The sequence below is a fragment of the Phacochoerus africanus genome, chromosome 2 (genome assembly GCF_016906955.1).
Source record: "Phacochoerus africanus isolate WHEZ1 chromosome 2, ROS_Pafr_v1, whole genome shotgun sequence".
Classification (NCBI taxonomy): domain Eukaryota; kingdom Metazoa; phylum Chordata; class Mammalia; order Artiodactyla; family Suidae; genus Phacochoerus; species Phacochoerus africanus.
In genome coordinates, this window is record NC_062545.1 from 106513413 (window position 1) to 106536386 (window position 22974).

The 22974-nt window shown below is 39.3% G+C and overlaps 1 protein-coding gene across 1 annotated transcript in view; it reads right to left on the bottom strand.

Moving 5' to 3' along the window:
* CCDC68 (coiled-coil domain containing 68) overlaps positions 1-22484 on the bottom strand; it is a 49279-nt gene extending 26795 nt beyond the window's left edge. Inside the window, exons 1-6 of the mRNA XM_047765339.1 lie at positions 22342-22484; positions 8635-8730; positions 6167-6277; positions 4544-4630; positions 2323-2460; positions 723-848 (exon numbers count right to left, since the gene is read on the bottom strand). Coding sequence (XP_047621295.1) covers positions 723-848; positions 2323-2460; positions 4544-4630; positions 6167-6265 — 450 coding nt within the window. The 5' untranslated portion in view covers positions 6266-6277; positions 8635-8730; positions 22342-22484. The remainder of the gene's footprint in view (positions 1-722; positions 849-2322; positions 2461-4543; positions 4631-6166; positions 6278-8634; positions 8731-22341) is intronic.
* Positions 22485-22974: the final 490 nt, after the last annotated feature.

Genomic DNA, 22974 nt, shown 5'->3' on the forward strand with positions numbered 1-22974 from the left:
CAGCCTGAATGAGCTTTCCCGTTCTGAGTTTTGGCAAAAACACACATACACACCTTTTCCCCTTCCTCCAGTTCTAAAATATATTCTTCAGATAAAGTTTTATTGATCCTAGAATACATATTTCAGATTAAAAAACAGAGAATGTGTCTATGATGTATGTATCCATATATACACATATATATTTATATGGTTTTATATTTTCACATATATATTTCTATACTGAAATATAAAAAGTATAATTTTTATATAAAATATATATATGTACACATACATACATTTTTTATTTGTTTATTTACTCTGAAGAATGTATTCCAGGATCAAAAAAATTTTGAAACCATTTATCTTGCCCAACTTTTTCATTTTAGAGTCAAATCCAGAGAGCTAGAATGACTCAGGCTGGGCCCACCTATTTAGTCAAAGGCAGAACCAGAAGTAAAGCCACCAGCCAGCATCATGGCCAGCCCTGATTTCTAGGCGGATGGCATGGCCTCCCTCCCGCCTGTGCCCTGCAGGGCTCTGGCAAGGGTGGCAACAGAGCAGCTCTGCCACATCCGGTCGCTGAGCTAAGCAGAGGTGGGGCAAGCGGGCACAGGAGTCAGGCATCCCACCCTTCCCAGTGCTTGACAAGTCATGTGGCCCTTGCTTGTTTCACATCTAACCCCTCCCCAAAAGGGAAACTTGAACAGCTCATGGGTTAGTTCATCAGAGTGTAAGCTCGGTACCTGGAGTAAGTGTCTACTGTCCTCATGCTTCTTTCTAGCTTCCTCAGACTGTGTTTGATAGTTTTCAAATAATCTCTGGGCCACATTTCTCAAAGCCGCCGCTCCTGCTTCTCTGGAGGCTTCCAGCTAGAAACAAAAGGTCACTGGGCATGTTTTGACATTTGCAATAAAAAGGGATAAAGACAGAGCAGTTTGATGGGCCATCAGAAACAACAGAGGCTGTAACTGTACCAGTTGCACTTCATAGACAATGGCTAGGAGAAAAGATGCTGTTACCTGGTAAGAAAAAAACATCAAACCAGAACTCCCCTACTTAGCAGGACGTCATGCAGGTGATTTGAGCTGGCCAAGCCAGTGTGAACTCCATACACATCAATGCCCTGCACACATAGACTGCACCCTGCAGTGTTCCCTGGTGCCCCATCAGCTTATACAAGTATCTGCAAGGGTTTTACCATAAATGTTCACAGCAGTACTAACAGACATACTTTTCTGAAATAGAAGTAGGACAAGATTGAAGGATTGGGGCAATAAAGCTAAAGTGTCATGAATCTTTCAAAGATTTAACCTAAAGAAATTATCAAGAATGGCTGCAAATATTTACCTACTAAAATATCCTCTGTAGGACTGTATATAAAGTAAGCCAAAAAAAGGAAAATATAAGGCATTCAACAACAGATTAACTAAACAAAACTATGAGATATTTGAGTATGAGTACTCCAATTAACATTTCATTATTAATATCTATTAAATATGTAAAGATTTTTAAATTTTATTGTAGTACAAACATTTAACATGAAACCTGTCCCATTAACAGATTTATTTTAATGTACAATACAGTATTAATTATCAATGTTGTTTTACAAGGCTGCGCAACAAATCTCTAGAACCCTTATTCATTTTGTACAACTAAAATTTTATACCCATTGAACTTTTGTAAACTTTTTAAACTTTTTAATTTTTTTTTCTTTTTATGGTCACACCTGCAGCATATGGAAGTTCCTAGGCTAGAGGTCAAATGGGACCTGCAGTTGCAGGCCTTCCCCATAGCCAAGGCAACGCTAGATCCAAGCTGCATCTGCAACCTACTCTGTAGCTTGTGGCAACACCGGATCCTTAACCCACTGAGCAAGGCCAGGGATCAATCCTTCATCCTCACGGACACTTTGTCAGGTTCTTAACCCACAGACTCACAACAGGAACTCCTGTAAAATCTTTTTAATAGTAATGTTTGTCTCCAAAATAAAATAGGGAGATTTAGGGCTGCACTCGAGGCATATGGAGGTTCCCAGGCTAGGGGTCCAATCAGACCCCTAGCCACTGGCCTACACCATAGCCACAGCAATGCCGGATCCTTAACCACTGAGTGAGGCCAGGGATGGTACCCATGTCCTCATGGATATTAGTTGGGTTCGTTAACCGCTGAGCCACAATGGGAACTCCGGGAGATTTAAATTATCAAATGTAAACATACTTCTCTATGCATGTGAGCCTATATGTGGATTTATGGATGTGTGTGGAATCTATCTGCTTTCACAGATCCATGAGTCTATCCTATTGGCTGCAGGACAAAATAAGAAATTTCTCCTACTGGTCATACCTTGATTTTCAATACTTCATTCTCTTTGTTCATCTCTAAGAGCTGCCGGTCTTTTCCTTTTATCCTTTCCATGAGCAGATCCAAACTGCAAGAAGGATCCATTTCAGAGTCAGAGGCATTTTGAATGTTTCCATAGTGCTGAAATAAACAAACAAGAAAATCATACGACTGGCTTTTACCGTCCTTTATGAATTTTGATAATAATAATTATCACTCAGTATTACATATATTAAGGAAAATTCAGATGAACGCAAATAAATCTTTTGAATCTCAATAGTCAATGGGAAATACTAAATGAAGCAGCTAGCCTATCTATTTGCTCAAATTAATAGATTCTTATATTAAAAAGAGGGTAGAAGTACATCTCTCATGCCTTCTACATTCCCTACAGTTTTAAACATACTATCATGACCTTTTTAGGAGATAAATGATATCTACAAAGCCAATTGTTTGTTGTTTTGTTTTGTTTTGTTTTTTGTCTTTTTAGGGCAACACTTGCGGGATATCGAGGTTCCCAGGCTAGGGGGTCTAATCGGAGCTGTTGCTGCTGGCCTACTCCGGAGCCACAGCAATGCCAGATCCAAGCCACGTCTGTGACCTACACCACAGCTCATGGCAACACCGGATCCTTAACCCACTGAACGAGGCCAGGGATCGAACCCGCAACCTCATGGTTCCTAGTCAGATTCGTTTCTGCTGCGCCACAGCGGAAACTCCTTATTTTGTTTTTTAATCTAAGTTGTCTGCTGATCTTCTGTGGTTTGAGATGGCCAAGGCAGACACACTGGCAACACAATTCATCCTAAGGTGCTACGCCTATTAAGCTCCCTAATCATCTCCTCATCTTTATAGCTAATGGTGATTGTCCGGCCCTCAATTTACCTGACCTGCAGACCCCATTTGACAAAGCGGTCCCTCCTTGATTTCTGAAACCCTTTCTTTGGTTGTTTTCAACAGCTCCATTCTCTCCTGTTTTTCTGTCTTCACTTCTCAGCCTCCCGTGATGATTCTTCTTCTTCCCAACATCTAAATATTGGAAATCTCAGGACTCAGTGCTTAAGTTTTCTCTCATTTCTATCCATACCTATATGTTTGGTGATCTCCAATTTCAGAACTTTAAATACCATCTTTATTCCCCAAATCTCTAGCCCATAGCCTGGACCTTCTAGCCCAGGCCTACTATCCTCAACTCCAGAATCAGATATCCAGCCATCTATTAGAAACCTCCTCTCAGATGTCTAGTAGGCAGCTCAGTACAGTCAAAACCGAATGTTTGATCTTTCCTATCAGTCACAAACATTAACCATTTCTAGTTTCAGAGTACTGACTTTAAGAAAAGAATTGGAATTGGTTGTGTTAATTTGGGAGCTAAGGAAGATAAAAGAGACTGTCCACGTGTTCTACGCTATGTTCTGGTGTTCTTTGTGGCCATCCAATATAGAAGATAACATTGCCGGAGTTCCCTTCGTGGTGCAGTGGTTAACGAATCCGACTAGGAACCATGGGGTTTCAGGTTTGATCCCTGGCCTTGCTCAGTGGGTTAAGGATCTGGCATTGCCATGAGCTGTGGTGTAGGTTGCAGACGCGGCTCGGATCCCGCGTTGCTGTGGCTCTGGCATAGGCCAGTGGCTACAGCTCCGATTCAACCCCTAGCCTGGGAACCTCCACGTGCCGCAGGAGTGGCCCTAGAAAAGACAAACAGACAAAAAAAAAAAGAAGATAACATTGCCATTAATGTCAATGCAGCATGTGGCTCAGGTGAGGTTTAACCTGGCATAAACCAAACAAGACTAAATGCAGACTGCTCAACCAAAGTGTCAAAGGCTGGTCACAGAGGAAGGGTGCATTTAAACTTATTGATTATCTGATCACTCTGCATAATGGCTTCAACTTGGTGTGGCCCAGGTGAACCTCACAGCTTGTACTTTTACCTGTCATTGGGAAATGTTGCTGTGCTATATATATCCTGGCCGGGCTAAGATCTTCCCGTATACTTTCAAAAAATAAACCCAGATTAAAATATTCAAGAAAATCTGCCCATTCCGATCTGATCCTACTAAAGACATCTGTGGTTAAATATTTCATACATACACCCAGTAACATCTTAGATAACAACAAAATATTTAATAATTATAAAAAAAGTAATTTAAATAAAGTCTAGATGGGCTACACATTTATTTACTGAAGGAATAAAAGTGGTATATTTTGATGAATTAATTACCTTTGCATCTAGTCTGTGATTTGTACTGTTATGTCTCACTTCATCTTTAAATATTTGGTTTCGGATCTTTTCCAGAGTAGTTCGAATCTGAAAAAAAAAAAAAGCAAAAAAACCAACCAAAAAACCCTTATTTTTTTCAGGGGCATTTAATCCCAAATGCTTTTGTTTTCCTCTATACCAGCTACCGGGCACCTGATTTATCCAGAAAGTAGTGCATATATACCAATCTCAGATTTAAACAACTGCCATCAACCTAACTTGCATTCAGACTAATATTGTTTAGATTGCAGAAAATGAGTATTTGGTCTTTATAACTTTTTCTTAGTCAAACCTAAAAATATAACCCAAATGAATATTATACAGCAAAATAATTACTATTTAGTAATTAATATTTAATACCATTTAGTTTCATTTTTTTCCATATAGTAATTTAGTACTAATTTACTATTTGGTAATTATTATATAACAATTACTATTTGGCAATCACTACAAAATAATTATTATCTAGTAATTACTACAAAATAATTACTATCTTGTAATTACTAGAGAAAAACTACTATTTAGTAATCACTAGAGAATAATTTTATGCATGAAATAGAAGCCCCATGCCTTGGTGACCTATGGAATTGCTAGACACTCAAAGATGAATTGATGTGAATAAGTTACAAACTAGTTATGTCCAAATTTTTCCATCTGTTTTAAAAAGACATTCACAAGAATATATATCTTTGTCAGCCATAAGATTTCACATTTCATATGATTTCACATTTTTAATAGGGTAACATGCCAACATGCACAACACATAGTCCTTGGTGATAGTTACTCTGAACTGCTTGAGAGGAGACAAGGTAAGGAGAAACAGAAATTTAACAGGAAACATAAACTTCTACTTGGCAACAAAGCATCAATACTTATGAAAGAACTGAGAAATGACACAAAACATTAGGATGCAAGTCTGTTCTCCATCAGACTTGTGGTTAACAAGGGGGAGGGGGAAAGAGTAGGATGGACTGGGAGTTTGGGGTTAGTAGATGCAAACTATTACATTTAGAAAGGATAAGCAATGAGGTCCTGCTGCACAGCACAGGGAACTATATCCAATCTCTTGTGATAAACCATGATAGCAGGTAGTAGAGAAAAAGAATGTATAGATAGATAGATGATAGATGGATAGATAGGCAGATAGATAAATGACTGGGTCACTTTGCTGTACAGTAGAAATTGACACAACATTGTGAATCAACTATAATTTTAAAAAAGGAAAAGAAATAAATGTTAAAAATATAACCCCTCTCCCCCCCTCCACCACCTCCCCACCCCACCCCCCCAAAAAAACCAAGTAGGATGCAGTGGTGAACAGTGTGGAACAAAGTAAATGCTGAGAGGTGTTCTAAACCCCTCTGGCCTTTCCTTCGGTTTTACTCCAAGTGTAGGAACAGCAGTTCACACTCTCAAGAGAAATTGCCAAGCATATGTTTACATCACAGCTATCAACGTTTTCCTTGGCCAACTAGATTTCTTCTTCATATGTTCTAGGGAAGGAGAAGCAAAGCCCACTAATTCATATCAGACTTTATTGTAAAAAAACATTTCATGCTAACATGACTTCCAGATCCCACACACCTTTTTCACATATTCAGTTTCTTCAATAATATGAGCTGAGGTGGACTCAAATGAGGCAGAATGATCTTCTATCTTGCCCCTCAGGGGAACTGTGGTCATTGTGAAGTCCAGCTTTAGGAAAACAGAAATCAGTTAGATAAAACTAACTTCTTTGGTGTTAAATTTCTGTGGTTTGTAAGCTGGAAGAAGTTCTGTATTGGCACTGTAATCAAATATAGTCAAAAATATCATAAAGGATTGAAATCTGTATATATCCCAAATCCAGGAATTAATTTAATATTAAAATACTACCAGTTGAAACAATCACTCATAAGGAACTTAAAAATTAAACTATCTGAGGAGGAAAAATGTGAAATTTTTTCTATTCATTCCATATCCGACTAGAAAACCTAAAGAGTAGAGACTATGCCTTATTCATATTTATATTCTAGTAAATCATAAGTGCTTAATAAGTGTCCATGGAGCTAAAACAACACAAGTAAAATGTATATATTATATATATGTGTGTGTGTGTGTGTGTGTGTGTATCACTTTATACTTTAGAGAGCCCTTTAATGTACTGCATTTTATTTAAGTCTTGCTAGCCTATAAAGGCCATTAACTATTTGTAATAGTAAAAGACTGGGAAAAGCCCAAATGTCTACAAAAAGATGAATAAACTTCCTACTGCTATAGAATCTTTTTTAGAGGTATTTATTCAATGAAAAAGCATTGTGTAGAAAAAGATACATAGTATAACTTTCCTAAGAAGAGATGGAAGAGGAAAATCTGTGATTTACAGTTTTGACATTGTACAATGTGATTATTTTACTTAATTATAAAATAAAACTAAATTTAAAAGAAAAAAAATCCCCCCAAATAATAAACAAATAAAACAAACAAGTATATCTGCATATCAAGAAAGCAAAAAAGTGATCCAATAAATACTACTAAATAAGACGCAAAAGCCAACCTGAAGAGAAATGTCTCTGATGGATTAAAACATACCGAAAATTTTTTAATTCCTAAAGTTATGATGTTAAGAGAAAAACCACCACTACCAACAAGAGTTCTCATTATCAAACTCAATGGCGACAGGTCACCGTTATACTAAAAATTAGCCCCCAATAAGGGGTAAGAGGGATGCCAACAAGCATTTATTTGCCTCTAAGATATGAATTTACCATATATTTCATTGTAATCAAACAGTTGATTAGGAAAATTTTGCTAAAGAATTCCTGCCAATAAATCCAACAGGACTGACGGATTTAGAAAACCTACATTTCACAACCCCCTGTGAAGTCATGGATCTAAGCGAGAGTCATCAACCAGTGCTAAAAACTGGTGAGAGGTTAGTGAAGAATGCATTAACCCAAGGTACCCCATTAATCAATCTTTAACAGAAAACTAAAAGAGAGACAACCAGACAGTATATCTTCTGGATGTGGTAGTCACAAGCAGAAAGCATCACCCATGAAACATGCAGCTCCTCTAGCAAATGATGGTAAATATCTGAACAAAAAGAACCTGTTCAATGACTCTACAAGGATGAAGGTTGCATTCAGCCAAATTCAGATTATGTAACATTTTATAGGAGCAAAAATTACTCTTTCCTCAAATTAATTCTATGAAGAAAGATGGGGATAAGAGAAGAGAAATTGCCATGGGTCTTAAGAAAATTATGGGTCTTAAGAAAATAGGACCAAATGCAGTATATGAATCTTCTTTGGCTCTTGATTCAAATAAAGCAGCTACTATATAAAGACATCTTTGAAACAACTGGGGAATTTTAACATTGCCTGGATAACAGATGATGTTAGAGAATTATTGTAATTTTGCTCAGTGTGACACTGGAATTACCGAGTAATAAAAAGATCCTATCTGGGGAGTTCCTGTCATGGCTCAGTAGTTAATGAACCTGACTAGGATCCAGAAGGATGTGGGTTCGATCCCTGACCTTGTTTAGTGGGTTAAGGATCCAGTGTTGCTGTGAGCTGTGACACAGGTCACAGATGCAGCTTGGTCTTGCATTGCTGTGGCTGTGACATAGGCTGGCAGCTACAGCTCCACTTTGACCGACCACTAGCCTGGGAACTTCTATAGGACGTGGGTGCGGCCCTAAAAAAAAAAAAGAAAAAAGAAAAAAAAAGGAAAAGATCCTATCTGTTACTCATTCATACTGAAATACTTGCAAGTGAAATAATATTACATTTGGAATTTTAAAGAGGGTATTTTATTCTAGTACTTAAAGAGAGGAAAAAATGGGTTGAGGTAAAGTTGAAAGAAGTTTGACAAAATGCAAGGAATTGTGGAACCTGGGCAAAGGCACATGAGGTTCACAATAATCCTCTACTATTTTGCTTCTGCTTGAAATTTTCATAATAAATAGAAAAGAACTAAAACTAAAAATAAAAGCTCTGTGAGGTAGAATTATTAACCTTATTTTACTGATAAGGAAGCCAAGAGTCTTGTATGTGATGTCAACTTACCCCAAATCACAGTAAAACTAACAGAGCTCAGAGTCAAACCTTCATGTTTTGGACACCAAGTTCAAGAGTGTTTCCATCACATTAAAGCCAGATTCCCTAGTGAGAAAAAAAAAAATTAAAATTTAGCAATGACCTACGCTGTTAAAACACACAAAGAATTTTCATATTTGCCAGCTTTCAAATTAGATAGCTTCTGGGAATGCCTCAAAGTCCCACATTTATCCTTTAATCTTCAATGAAATTGACAGAGTACGCCAAGAATTTTCCATTTTATGTTAAATCCTCTTAGACAGCCACTGTGGCTTCCATTTGTTTCGGTGGAACTTGATTTGGCAGTAGTAGCTCTGCAAGTGTTTTTTGTAGAATGTGAGTGGAACTACTTCTGTTACTCAAGCCTCTGAAGTCTCTTTCAGGATTAAGTTATTAGTCCAAAACAACATTTAAATGTGGAAGTAAAAGAAACACCCACAGAGACAGTAAGCAATGTATTTGGAAATGAGAGAAGGATGGTCGGCAGGAGTGGAGGCCATCAAGCCCTGGCCCAGGAGCCCAGTCTGGCTTCCTATCTGTTAGGAGACCCTATGAATGGTTCTCACATTTTTTTAATGGTTCAAAAAAAAAAAAAATCAGAAGAAGAATAACATTTCATGACAGATGAAGTTTATATGAATTTCAACTTTAATGTCCATAGATGAAGTTTTACTCTAAAATAATTATGGCCATTCCCTTACATATTGTTTATGCTGCCTTTGCACTATAATCGCTAAATTGAGTAGATTCAACAAAAAAAATATATGGCAAGCAACGTCTAAAACATTTACTATCTGGTCCTCTACAGAAAAAGTTTGCTGACACCTGGGTTAGAGGCAGGAAGTAGAATCAAAAGCAGTGGGAAAAAAAGAGGCAAGCAAAGCAACAGATTTAGTCTAAGTTGCAAATGTTCTTCAGTCTCCCTTGATATGTAGTCCCATTTGATTGATTTAGCTTCTGTTCACTTTAATTTTATTTTTGTGTATTTATTTTTCTTTTTAAGGCTGAAAATGATCATTATACAACTACAGATGTGATAAATTCATTGAGTAATAAAAAAAAGAAACACCTAACAACATACACAAAAATGAATAAATAAATAAAATAAATCCCCCCACCAAAAAAAAAAAAAAAAGAGGCTGCATCCATGGCATGCGGAAGTTCCCCAGCTAGGGGTCAAATCAGAGCTTTGGCTGCTGGCCTAAGCCACAGCTATGGCAGCACTGGCTCCGAACCACATCGCTGACCTATGCTGCAGCTTGAAGCAACGCCAAATCAGAGGCCAGGGATCAAACCTGCACCCGCATGGATACTAGTCAGGTTCTTAACCCGCTGAGCCACAATAGGAATTTCCCTTCTGTTCTCTTTTTAGTGTGTTAGTCATGGTATACATTACCAAATGATAAGAGGCATTTCCTCATAGAGATTAATCACTCTTTAGAATGGATCCCACTGCATTCTCGAAGTCCTTCATTAATATGAAAAATGCATCAGGCCTCACATGATGCATCCTAAAACATATTCTCTTCCATGCCTTTTATTCTTAATATCAAAAATTCTCTTCCACCTATGAACTTATTTACAAAACAAAAATAGGCTCACTGACATAGAAAACAATTACACAAGGGGATGGGGGGTGGGGAGGGTGTTAAATTAGGAGTTTGGGATTATATATATATATATATATATATGCACTTCTATATATAAAATAGCTAAATAGCAAGGACCTACTGTTATAGCACAGGAAACTAGACTCAATATCTTATAATAATTTACAATGGAAAAGAATCTGAAAAAGTATATATGTATATATCATATATGTGTAAATATATATATATAAATAACTGGGAGTTCCCTTCGTGGCTAAGCAGGTTAAGAACCCAACTAGTATCCTTGAGGATGAAGGTTCAATCCTTGGCCTCATTCAGTGGGTTAAGGATCCAGTGTTGCCATGAACTGTGGTGTAGGTCGAAGACGTGGCTTGGATCTGGTGTTGCTGTGCCTGTGGCATAGGCTGGCAGCTGCAACTCCAATTCAACGCCTAGCCTGGGAAGCTCCATGTGCCACAGGTGCAGTCATAAAAAAAATTAAAATTAATTAACTGAATCACTTTGCTGTACACTAACACTGCATTATAAATTAACTATACCTCAATAAAAACAATTTTAAAAAAACTTCCGCTCCTTAGCCACTGATATTTATCAAAACATCCTCCCCTCACTGGCTGAGCATCTTAAACAAGTTACATAAAATCTTAGCCTCAACTTACATATCAGTATAATAAGGGTGATAACACCCAGAGTTGTAAAAAATGAGGACTTTTTACAATCCCTGATTGCAGAAGACACTCAGTGGACAGTAATTGCTAATATTGTTGCTCTAATGATTTTATATTATGAATAAGTACAGACAATAAGCAATCTATAACAGAGAGGGTAGATCATACCTATCTGGTTGCAAAGCATATTTTCAACTCTATTTATATGAAATCAAATCCCATTTCTCTCTTGGTTCACGAAACTCCCATGACCATAGTCCTTCATTTGTACAAAGAAACCCAAGGGAAACTTAAGCCTGGCTGGCAAAGCCTAAATTGCCATATGGCATTACCGTCCTGGGGAAAATCCATCATAGCATTTCATTTCTGCCAGAAGTAGATTAGGCAGATAAAAATTTCAAAATAAAACACAATCAGTTAATTAAAGTGAGAAAAGAATTGTATTTGTTTTATGCCAGAGTGGATTGAAGACAGCTTACAAGTGGCATTACGCCAAGAGGTATTATTTCCTAGATCAGGACATTTCGAACAACGCAGCTCCCGGGGGAAGGGGAGGTGCTGAGCAGACAGAGCTTTGCCGTCTGAACTTGAACCAGAGCAGCTCTGCTTTGTTCTCTCACACACTGAATTTTTCCGTGAGACTTTCTGTGAAGAAAGAAAGTGCTACAACAAAAAGGTTTGGAGGCAGACTATTTAGTTTCATGGCCTGACTGTGCTACTCACTAGCTGTGTGACCTTGAGCAAGTTCCTCAGCCTCTCTGTGCCTCAGTTTCTTTATCAGTAATATTAATATTAGTATTAATAATTATTAATAATAAAAATAATAAACAACTTATGGTTATTGTGACTTAACATTTGCCAAGCACTTATAATAGTGCTTAGGAGTTCCCATTGTGTCTCAGCAGTAATGAACCCAACTAGTAATCGTGAGGATATGGGTTCAATCCCTGGCCTTACTCAGTGGGCTAAGGATCCAGCATTGTCATGAGCTGTGGTGTAGATCACAGACTCAGCTCAGATCTAGGGTTGTTGTGGCTGTAGTGTAGGCCAGCAGCTGCAGCTCCGATTTGACCCCTAGCCTGGGAACCTCCATCTGCCACAGAAGTGGCCCAAGAAATGGCAAAAAGACAAAAAAAAAAAAAGTAAATAAAATATAAAGCCGTTACCCACAATTACTGCTGACAAGTAGTGTAAGTGGTAGAGAAGAATCAGGTAGTACTTTAAACAGTCTGCAGATCAAGCTGCTCAATAAAGAGAAATCCACTTTGGGGGATTTTAAGACTAACAAGTCCATGGTATTGATTTTTTTCTTGATAATGCAGAGATATTTGTCAGCTGATCATACAACATCTAATGAACAGTTAACCATTTACAAAGCAACTTGTACACATTATTGTGAATTAGAATCCATGTGATAAACCAACATATCACTGGGCACCCAAGATTATGTAAACCTACTTTTTTTTTTTTTTGCTTTTTAGGACTGCACCTGCAGCATATGGCAGTTCCCAAGCTAAGGGTCTAATCTGAGGTACAACTGCCAGGTTACACCAAAGCCACATCAAAGCCAGATCCAAGCCTCGTCTGAGACCTACACCACAGCTCACAGCAACATCGGATTCTTGACCCACTGAGCAAGGCCAGAGATCAAACCTGCAACCTCATAGTTCCTAGTCAGATTTGTTTCTGCTGCACCATAACGGGAACTCCTAAACCTACTTCTTTGATCAATGACATAAGCATGGCTCAGTCATTACACAATAAACACATATAAGACATTGTTATGGGTTAAATTCTGCCCCCCTCCATTCATATGTTGAAGCCCCCAGCCCCAAATATCTCCAAATGTGACCTTATTTGGACACAAACTTTTTGCAAATGTAATTAGTTATGATGAGGTCATACTGGAGCAGCATGACTCTAATCCAAGTCTGACTGATGCCTGAATAAATAGGGGAAATTTGGACACAGATGCATATAAGGAGAACTCCATGCAAAGTTGAGGGCCAAGATCAAGGTGGCTGCCAAGCAATGCCAGAAATTGCCAGGGAACCACCAGAAACAGACGAAGGAGCATGGGACAGATTCTTCCTTGCAGCTTTCAGAATAAACCAACCTTGCCAACCCCTTGACCTTGAACTTCCAGCCTTAGGAAGTGTGAGACAGGAGAGTACTACATTTAAGCCACTCAGTGTGTGTCATTTTATTACAGCAACCTTAGGAAATGAATACAGGCACTGTTTATAGTCCAGAGATTTTAACATAAGTGTTTCCTTCCTTTATTTAACCCTTGATTTATTCATTCATATATTACATATTTATTGAGTACAGCTGTGTTAGGAGATGTGGCCACAGAAATGAGTCAGAGACCCTGCTTTCATGGAACTTTCAGAGCTGAAGGGGGAGACACATTAAACAAAACAATAAATATGTAAGGAACATAATCAGAGGCGTTGACAAGTGTCATGAAGAAAAGCAGAGCAGGACAACAGAATAAAAAGCGGTGCTGTTTTGGATGGGTAGTGAGAGAAAGCCGATCTGAAGAGGCAGCATTGAAGACTTGAATTAAAGGAGATAAAGCCATGTGGCCATCTGGGGGAAGAGGATTCCAGGCAGAGAGCAAGAACAGAGGCTGGAACTCGTTTGAAGTCATGTTCTAAAAACAAGGTACAGAGTGTAGCCTATGATTTTTTTTTTTTTTTAATGGACAGGGATTCTTTAGAAAAACAGACGGAAACTGGAGACTTTCATTTACCTAAGGAGTTTTCCCTTAGCCACTCAAAACAGTTCTAGTCCTGGCTGATATGGCCCCCTCAGGGTTGAAGGAAATGCAGGGACCACCAAAGTCTGGGACGCTACCAGGGGCCACAGGACATATACAACTGACTCCAGGTCAGCCCCGGGAAGGGGCAAGGAAGTGCAATTGGCCACACAGTGGTGGGTGCCAGGATGGAATCCCCCTCCCAGCTATGTGGTCTCATCACCTGCAGGAGCCTTTGCAGGAAAGATCCCTTGCTTGTTCTTCCTCACTCGCTGGGGCCAGAGCACAGGTACAACTCCTAGATGCCAGCTAAGTGTCCCCACCTGGAAAGGCCAGGAATGGACTGTCCCTTGGGCTTGTTGAAAATCCCGTCATTATTCTGAGAAGGAAGGGGTCTGGCCCAGAACTGCGCTTTGTGTCCAGTGGCAAGGACATCAGTGTGGTGACAATGGCAAGGCCAGAAGGACTCTACCCTCTTCTCGCTACAAACTGATCTTGGCTGAGGTACCAGGAGTGGGCGCTCCCATTTCCAGACCCAGTTTTCCCATCAATTCTGGATGCTGCTCCATGTTCTTCCAGTAAATTCCTTTCCTATTTAGGTTAGCCAGAGTAAATGATTCTGCTTAGAAACCAAGAGCCCTGGTGGGTTTTTAGCACCATTTTTGAGTTTTCAGCTTCTCAGTTCTGAGCCAACAATATTGATAATTATTTCATCCTTGTTCACTAGTATAGAGAGCTCAGAAATGAGAAGCTGAAAGGGTAAGTTTCAATTAAAGTGCTACAAGGGTAATTAGGTTATATGAGGGGTAAAAAAGCTCACATATCTCCAGACCTATGAAGAGAGTGGCCGTGTCCTGAATACTGAATAGCACACCTGTTCTGCAGTGACAATACACGGCACAATGGTGACCTCCAGTGTCAGCTGGCTCAATCTCAGGCGACTAAAAATGTTGCACAGTATATCAAAAGACACTCATGTTAACTCTGAGCCCAAGTAATGGCAATGCTGTGTGCAAGTAATAGTCTAAGATTTTTTTTAAGTAGAACTAATTTTTATTCATTTCTAAATGCTACTCATTTGTATACACACATATATTTATATCACAGTAAGTGCTATTGAAAGCTCTTAGATATGAAATAAGAGCTATTTAGTTTGGGGGGGAAAGGGTTGAAATATTAGTACAAATACAATATACAAATATGCACCATTGACAAAGCACTGTGCCATTTACAAAAAAAATTATTTTCTATATATTGTTGAAATTAATCATCACAATACCCTGTGCTAGAAATATTACCTGTATGTCTATATATCTATATATTGTGGCAACCAAGTCACAGGAAAGCAATATGTTTTTAAGAATTAACCTCGTCACCTGAATCTAAATAGACTGACCTCATGTCCAAGGCCTTTGCTTTTTTTTTGGCCTCATCCATTGCATGAAGAAGTTTCCAAGCCAGGGATCAAACCTTCACCACAGCAGTGACCCAGACACAGCAGTGACAATGCTGGATCCTTAACCTGCTGAGCCACCAGGGAACTCCAAATCCAAGTGTCTTTTTAATGAAATAATCTATCTTCATTTTTCATTGGTATAATTTGAAGCTTCAAAAGACAGCTAAAGGTTTTGTCCAGAGCCCAGTATAGCAGTTCAACTGCAAAGTGGGGCAAATCACCTGAATCTCTTCCCATGGGGGGAAGGGTGAGCAGGAGGGACCAGGATCTGTTGAGAACCCACCACACGCAGGCTGGCGGGTGCTGCCTTTAATAATCCTCATGAACACCTTGAGGGGTTGGTGCTATTGTTTCCATCTTACAGATGAGGGAACAAGACTCCCCAAGATCAAGCAGAGATGGCTCAATAATGATGGCCGTGAACCCCAACCCACACGTCTGAGGCTCCTTCCCACTTCTTGCTTTGCCTCCTGCTACATTCTGCACAGATTTCTAAGCCTTGTTTCTTGGGCCCAAGCAAGTTTAATCAGGGGTTTTCCAAAGTGGCTAAGTAACAGTGTTACTTAACAGTGCTGTGAGCCCCCAGGTGTGTCCTTCAGGAGCCTGAGCAGGTGTCATCACAATGGACTTAATCCACAAACAGAGGCAGTGCAACTTCATGGCTTGGGACTCAATCGTTTGTGCCCACAAGACCGTCCTACTCCCCTAGCTGGGCATCCTTGGAAAAGCTTTTAAATTCCTTTAGGCTTTAGCCTCCTCAACTGAAGAACCCAAATGAAACTGCTAACTTCCTCATAGGACAATTATATGATGACTAAATGGGATAACACATAAAAAGTGCATCGTGGGATATCTGACCCTAATACAATTCAGAGCATATAATTATCTTTATGTTCACAACTCATCATAGACATTTGCTTTTAGAGCATCATTTGAAAGTGTCAAGGTCTAAGGCCAGTTGTCCCCTCACTCTTCCTACCCCTCATCCTCGCACTCAATTGTTCTTCCTGCTTTGTACCCCTCCTGATCCAATCAACAGTCAACATAAAAGCCACTTAGGACTTGTCAGGGAAGAAAATACAAAAAGAAGCGATGTCACTGACAGATAGCCCCTTCATTTGTAACATTATAAGGAAGGTGCTCTTTCAGAAAATTTCTTTTGTGGAGATTATGAAATGTTTTAGAAGTAAAAGTCTCAGGGATTTATAAAATATCTACAGTGTCTTAAATTGGTCTTGGGATATGTTAGCTTCAATATCATTTACTTCATGTTAAAAATTATCCCACGCAGGGGGAACAAAACAGATAATAGCGCGTGTGGGTGAGAAGAGGGGGAAGCTGGAATGCCTGTGTGTTGCTGGTGGGAAAGGAAAATGTACAGCCACAGGGCTGACGTCTTGGGTGGTCTCCTAGAAAGTTAAGCACAGACTGTAGACACAGAAATCCATCTTTTAGGAGATTTGTTATGTTCCATAAAACAGCACTGTTTATAACTGCCAAACACTGGGGAAAAAATTCTAATATTCACCAACAGGTGAATCCTACTCATCAATACAAAAAATAACCTACTGATACACACAACAACCTAGATGACTCTCAAATGCATTATGCTGACTGAAAACAGCCAAATACAAAGGCTGCACATTCCAAGGTTCCATTTATATGACATTCTAGAAAAGTTTAAACTATAGGTACAGAACACTGACCTGGGGATGGAGAATGGGGAAGGGACTGACTCCAAAAGGGACACAGAAGAATATGTGGGGGGAGGGGGAGAGGGGAGTTGGTGATGGAATTGTTCTGTATCTTGATGGCGATGATAGTTCCATGACTATAATCATTTGTCAAAACTTACAGAACTTAGATGGGTTTTTAAAATATACTTTTATTTGAAAAACAGTAATTCAACAGTACCCTAGAAAAAGCCAAGAACAATTGAGATTTCAAGATCCAAGTAACCTCACTGATTTTATCAGAATGAACTGGAAGCCACAGTTAGCTGGATTTGTTTTCATTCATTCAAAATGTTGACCTCCCTCCAAAAGTATAAATTGCAAAAAGAGCAATGGAATCAGGATTGTTAAAAAGCAAGTAACTGGGCTGCTGACAGGTAGGTAGAGCTGTTGGTCATACAGCAGTCCCTGAAGTCTGACATTCAATATGGTGATAAAAACAGGGACATCTCAAAACACCTTAAGAAAGTTATCATAATTATTATTCATTAAAGTGGAAAAGTAGGAGGAAATATGTAAGAATATATAACACTTATATAAGTATACTTGCAGTAAGAAGATTTAAATCTAATTCTTGAACCAAGAATTCCTTATCTACCAACTCTTTCCTAACTGTTTTTAGATATATAACATGTCTTCATTCTTCACAGTTGAGCGTAAGTACGTAGACTATTGGTCAGTGAATACAGGGTCTATTCATCCCTGAAGCAGCTGGGATGGTGCTTTACCACCTCCTCTGCTCATTTTCCTGTGCCAGGAAGAGGTCAGACTCCAGCACAGCCTCCTACCAAAATCCAGGGTATAATAGAGAGATACAGGGGTGATAAGCAGCTCCTGGTTCTGGGTGAAACCAAGTTCCTTATATCAGATCACATGAACATGAGTGATGAGTGAATGAACCCACCAAGTAATTACAAGAAGCTTATGTTATGGCTCAATGGCTGAATGAGCCTCCTTGCTCTTGGTGAGTAGACACAACACGGGGAGCGTGTCCATGCCGATGTCCAAGTGTGTAAAAGTGAGAAGGATGAAGATGGATTTCTGTAATTGGTATTTGACACTCAGGAGATATTTGGAATGAAATTGCCAGTGTAAAAGCAGTAAAAATGCACCTGTTCTAGAAATCTTAAAATCCTTACCAGGTTAGAGAAAAAGAGAGGTTACCAATGGAGATGTATCAATTCTTCTAACCACAGATCAGCAAACAGTAGTGTTCTGAGCCAAGAGTTCCAGTAAGTTGTTCTGATATTTCCAGCAGACAAAATTAGCTCCAAATGAGCACATCCAGCTTTGGGAAACTATTTAACCTAGACTACCTTATTTCCAAATTTTAGGAGCTTAAAAATAAAATCCTTTGCATTCCAGGTTGTCAATAAAAGGTTTAATGCTCTTCTTCTTTTTTTTTTTTTTTTTCCTAATAGGAACTTGCAATTTCAGCAGTAACTTATAGACATTCGGAGACATAGCGTCCTCTCCAGTTTCACAGAATCTGCCAACATTTTATAGAAGGGTTTCCACTCAACTGGAGAAATCTCCCTACAGAGGATCTTTAGCCATAAGCTGTCAGGTGTAACCCACTAAAAATGCATTTGCCATTAAGAGTTGACACAAAGTAGGGTGAATGGGAGTGTATAAGAAAACCACTCTGATGGAATTGCTGTTTAAGGTCCTGGTTTCCGAAGAGAAGTATATAACAAAAGCCAATTATTTTGTAGTGCTAGAAAGTTCTTACTTGATTTGTTCTGTAGACTACTCACAGAAAACACTAGTGCTTAACAGGAACCTGGAATAATTTATAATTTGGGTCTAGCTCCTCTAAAGACCCTGGAGGAAAAAGGAGTACCAACTCTTCGGTTGTGGACTTTAAGAACTTAAACTAATGGCTAATTTGGAAAGTCAACAAACAGTTGATCAGTTTCATTCTTTACTCCAGTCATAGAAACTACGGAGTAATAAAACTAAAAGCATGTAAATCCAGATGCACTCCTTTCTGGCTTAAGGCTATAGACGACCCAGGCTTTATGTTAAGTGTGCCACTAAAATATATTACTAAGAAGTGCTCATATTTTTAAGAGTATTTCAGTTATCACTGTTGGGTCAAATGATCATCAAAATCCCCCAGCTTTTGTAGTTCCTGCAGTGGCACAGTGGGTTAAGAATCCTGACTGCAGCGACCCGGGTCATTTTGGAGTTGTGGCTTCAATTCCCAGCCCAGGACAGTGGGTTAAGGATCCAGGATTGCCCCAGCTGTAAAGTAATGTCACATCCCTGACCTAGGAACTTCCATATGCCGAATTAAAAAAACAAACAAACAAAAAACCATTTTAAATGCATATCGTTTGTGAAGAAAACATATCAGTGGAGACATGGGCTCTTCGCAAATGTCGATGTCAAGAGTTAAAGGTTTTCGGGGTCCAAACTAGTATACGAATGAGGGATGCTTCTTGCCACTGGCACAGGGTTTACTATTTACTACTTTCATGGGGTATCTCAGAAAGATCTCAGTTATGATACATTCAGTAAATATCAGTAATCCATATCAAGAATATATTTTTCATAAATATAAATAGGAGTTTGGCTCCTATCAGTTATTTTAAAATTATGCTATCATGGAAGCTGGACACAAATTTCTGTCTTACCACTTCAATGTGATGACAAAAGGGCCCATCAATGAGTAAGCAAAATGTGGTATAGCCATTCAGCAGAATGAACATCAGTTAGCAATAAAAAGGAACCCCTAGTGATACCTGCCACAATGTGAATGCACGTCAAAAACATTATTCTAGGTGAAAAAAGCTAGATGCTAAACACTCTTCTGTATGATTGCATTGTATAAAGTGTACAGGAAAGGCAAATCTAAAGAGTCAGAAAGTAGACTGGTGGTTGCCTGGGGCTGGGTCTGAGGATGAGGAGTGACTGCAAACAGCCCCTTAAGATGGGTGGTTAAGGGGGGATGAAAATGTTCTAGAATTGTACTGTGATGATGGTTGCCCAATTCCATAAATGTTACTAAAAATCATTGAATTGGACACCTGGATTTTCTGATATGTATATTATACTTCCAATAGACCTGCTTTTGAGAAAACAGCAAAAGAATAAAAAAAGGGGAAAATGCCTTGCATAAAGTTACTCTTCTGCTCTGAGGTAAAATATGACTGTAGTCATATTTTTTAACTTACAGGAAAAAAAAACTTGGATACAATTTTCTCAATTTGAAATTTTTCACTCATTGATTTTTTTTCCCCCTAAATTACTGGCATCTACTACTCCAAGTTTAGTTTTTATTTAATTCCCATGAAATTGATATTAAACTATTTCAAGTTTAATATCAAAATACTGCATAGCATTAACAGACTACAATATTCCTAAATTCTTCCCCAGCCTAAGCAAAAGAGGAAACTGACCTAAGACGCAAATTCCTTTTAAAATCTATTTAAGTCAGTGTAAAAGAGTCTGTGATTTGAAACTAATCAGTCACTGTTAAAAATAGATGGATGATTAGGTGTGGTCCCTAATCTATGGCCTCAGGGTTGTCCTGAAGGATTTCAAACTGGTGTAAATTCCACAGGGACAAGAATGTGTCTTATTTGCACAAAGCTGTATCCCTCTGTGTCCCCAAGACAGAACAGGGTGCCCTGCACAACAGGCACTCAACAAGTATTAGTGGTTCAGTGAGTATATGAATAGGCCCCTAAATTCTCTCTCTCTCTCTCTCTCTCTCTCTCACACACACACACACACACACACACACACACACACACACACACACGTGCTTGCTTTTGTTTTCCAGACTCAGTGGGTGGCTGTTTCCATGCTCAGTAAAATGTAAATACACTTAAACAGGCTATTACATTCAGAGTAACATTTTGCCATTATATTTTTTTTTCTATCAACAAATGGCCATCTAATTTTGATGTAAATATCTCATTTCAAAGACTCAAAGCTACTACTTCAAAAGACTTTTACAGTCCCTTCCAAATTCTTCAGTTGTTTCCTTTTTCAGTCATAATTCCAAACAAATAAATGTACACCTCATTTTTTAGTTTTGGCCAAATCTAGCTTATGTTTTTCGGCTTTGTCAGGGCTTTAGATTATAGCTCAAGCCCACTGTCCAGCACATTATAAATCAAAAAGCTAACAAATACATGCATCCCTGTTATTAATTCATGAAATCACAACAATGAATTATACAACTGAAATAGTATCTGTATATATTTCAGAAGTCTCTTTTTAGTTAGTGCAGCTTTAGTTACCATATTAAGCAAATCACAAAGGTAAAAACCTTATAAGTTTTCCTGGGTCGCAGGAAGTGTCAGCCATTTTCATTCTTTCTGTAAGTAATTGAGAAGGCCCTGCCTTAGGCACAAATTCCTCTGTGTCAGGGACCACCACTCTCAAATCAGCGGCATAGAGGGAGGGCTAGGGGGAGGGGCAGCGCAGCCCAGGAAACAGCAGCACCAATTGTGTCCGCTAGGATATCTAAGACTAAAGCTCAGATCATATTTCTGAAAAGCCAGACTTGTGCAGAACTGAATATTTAATAGCACAGGTAAAATCAAAAGGACAGATTATGTTTTCCTTATTGCAAATGCAGAATAATTCCCTTTTGGACACTTCATCTAGACTGTATATAAAAGGAAGTAACAAAGGTTTTGATTCCTGAAATGAAACAACTATAGTATAAATAGTTATGTATGCTTGAGTTATGCTTCATTTATGTATGGGACTAACTGCATCTTCTGAGCATATATATATATATATGATCATATATAATTTATATATGTAAATCATAATATTTGATTATATACATAATTTTCTTCCTTTCAAAGAAGGTTGAAAATGTGCAGCCATGTCATCATCCAATCTAAAATCTACCCTTGCACTGTCCTGTGCTATTCTTTCCGTAAGTTGACACTGCTCCTCTGCACAACTGCCTCGGGCTGAGTAACTTTCAGTTCTAAAATCCCATGACCATAGATAGCACTGTCAACCAATAGACTGTTCTCCTTTAGCTACACCTGCAGCTACAGATGCCAGCACGGATGAATGAAGGTGTAAGACAACCATCTTCACTCACAAGCATTCGTTTGTGCTCTTAAAAATTTCAGGCGCGGTGATCTGTCAAAGTCGCCGCGCGGGCGTTCACAGGTGACAGCAAGTTTTCTCCACCGCCTCTGAATCGCGAGAACCCCTGGCCGAGGGACGGCATAACAGCAATCGAAATAAATAATCAGGTGTGCACAGGGCAAAGGGTGGGGCATCCTCTCTCGAGGAAGGTAAGCTCCGTTCCTGGAAGAGCACAAACTTTTCGCCCAAGGAATCCAAGCCCAGAAGAGAGGTTTACAGGGAGAATATCCTCCTAACCGAAGATCTGTTTACAGGAAAATGTCTTTGATGTGAGGGCGGCGCTGGGGGAACCGGCTCCAAGGGCACCTGGACATTCACTCACCTGGGGGTGACCTGTGCGCGGATTGCAGGGGCTCGTCTACCTTGGAGGGCGCTCAGCCAGAGCAGGATTCTGCCGCTGCTCCTCCCCTCGGCTCTGGACCTGGGCTGGGTCTTCTCCGCGGGGCTGGCTGGCTCCACCCCTCAGGGCGCGCCCGGGGCAGAGTCCGGCGCCCCAGTGGCTCCGGGGAGGAGCCTAGGCTCCTGCCGCCCCCGGAAGCACACTCCGGGCTCCAGGCGCTCCGGGGTGCCTTCCCTGCATCCCAATACAAGTCCTCAACACTGCGTACCTCTCAGTAACTGAGTCATGTAAAGGCGGTAGTCGCTGCTTTATTAAAATGTTCTCTTTGCACAAACAATAAACTTTTGTTTTTGTTGCTTATAAATAAGCCTTTTTTATTTCGGAGTAATTTTAGATTTACAAAAAAAGTTGCAGAGAGAGTATAGAATTCTCTAAAATCCCCCTGCCGACGTCCCCTAATATTCATGTCTTACATCGCCATAGTAGGCTGGTCAAAACTAAGAAGGTAACACTGATCCCTTTCTATTAAATAAACTCGACTTTTTTTTAGATTTCACTGGTTTTCCCCCTAATACCATTCTGTTCCAGGATCTCATTCAGGTCTCCACACTGCAC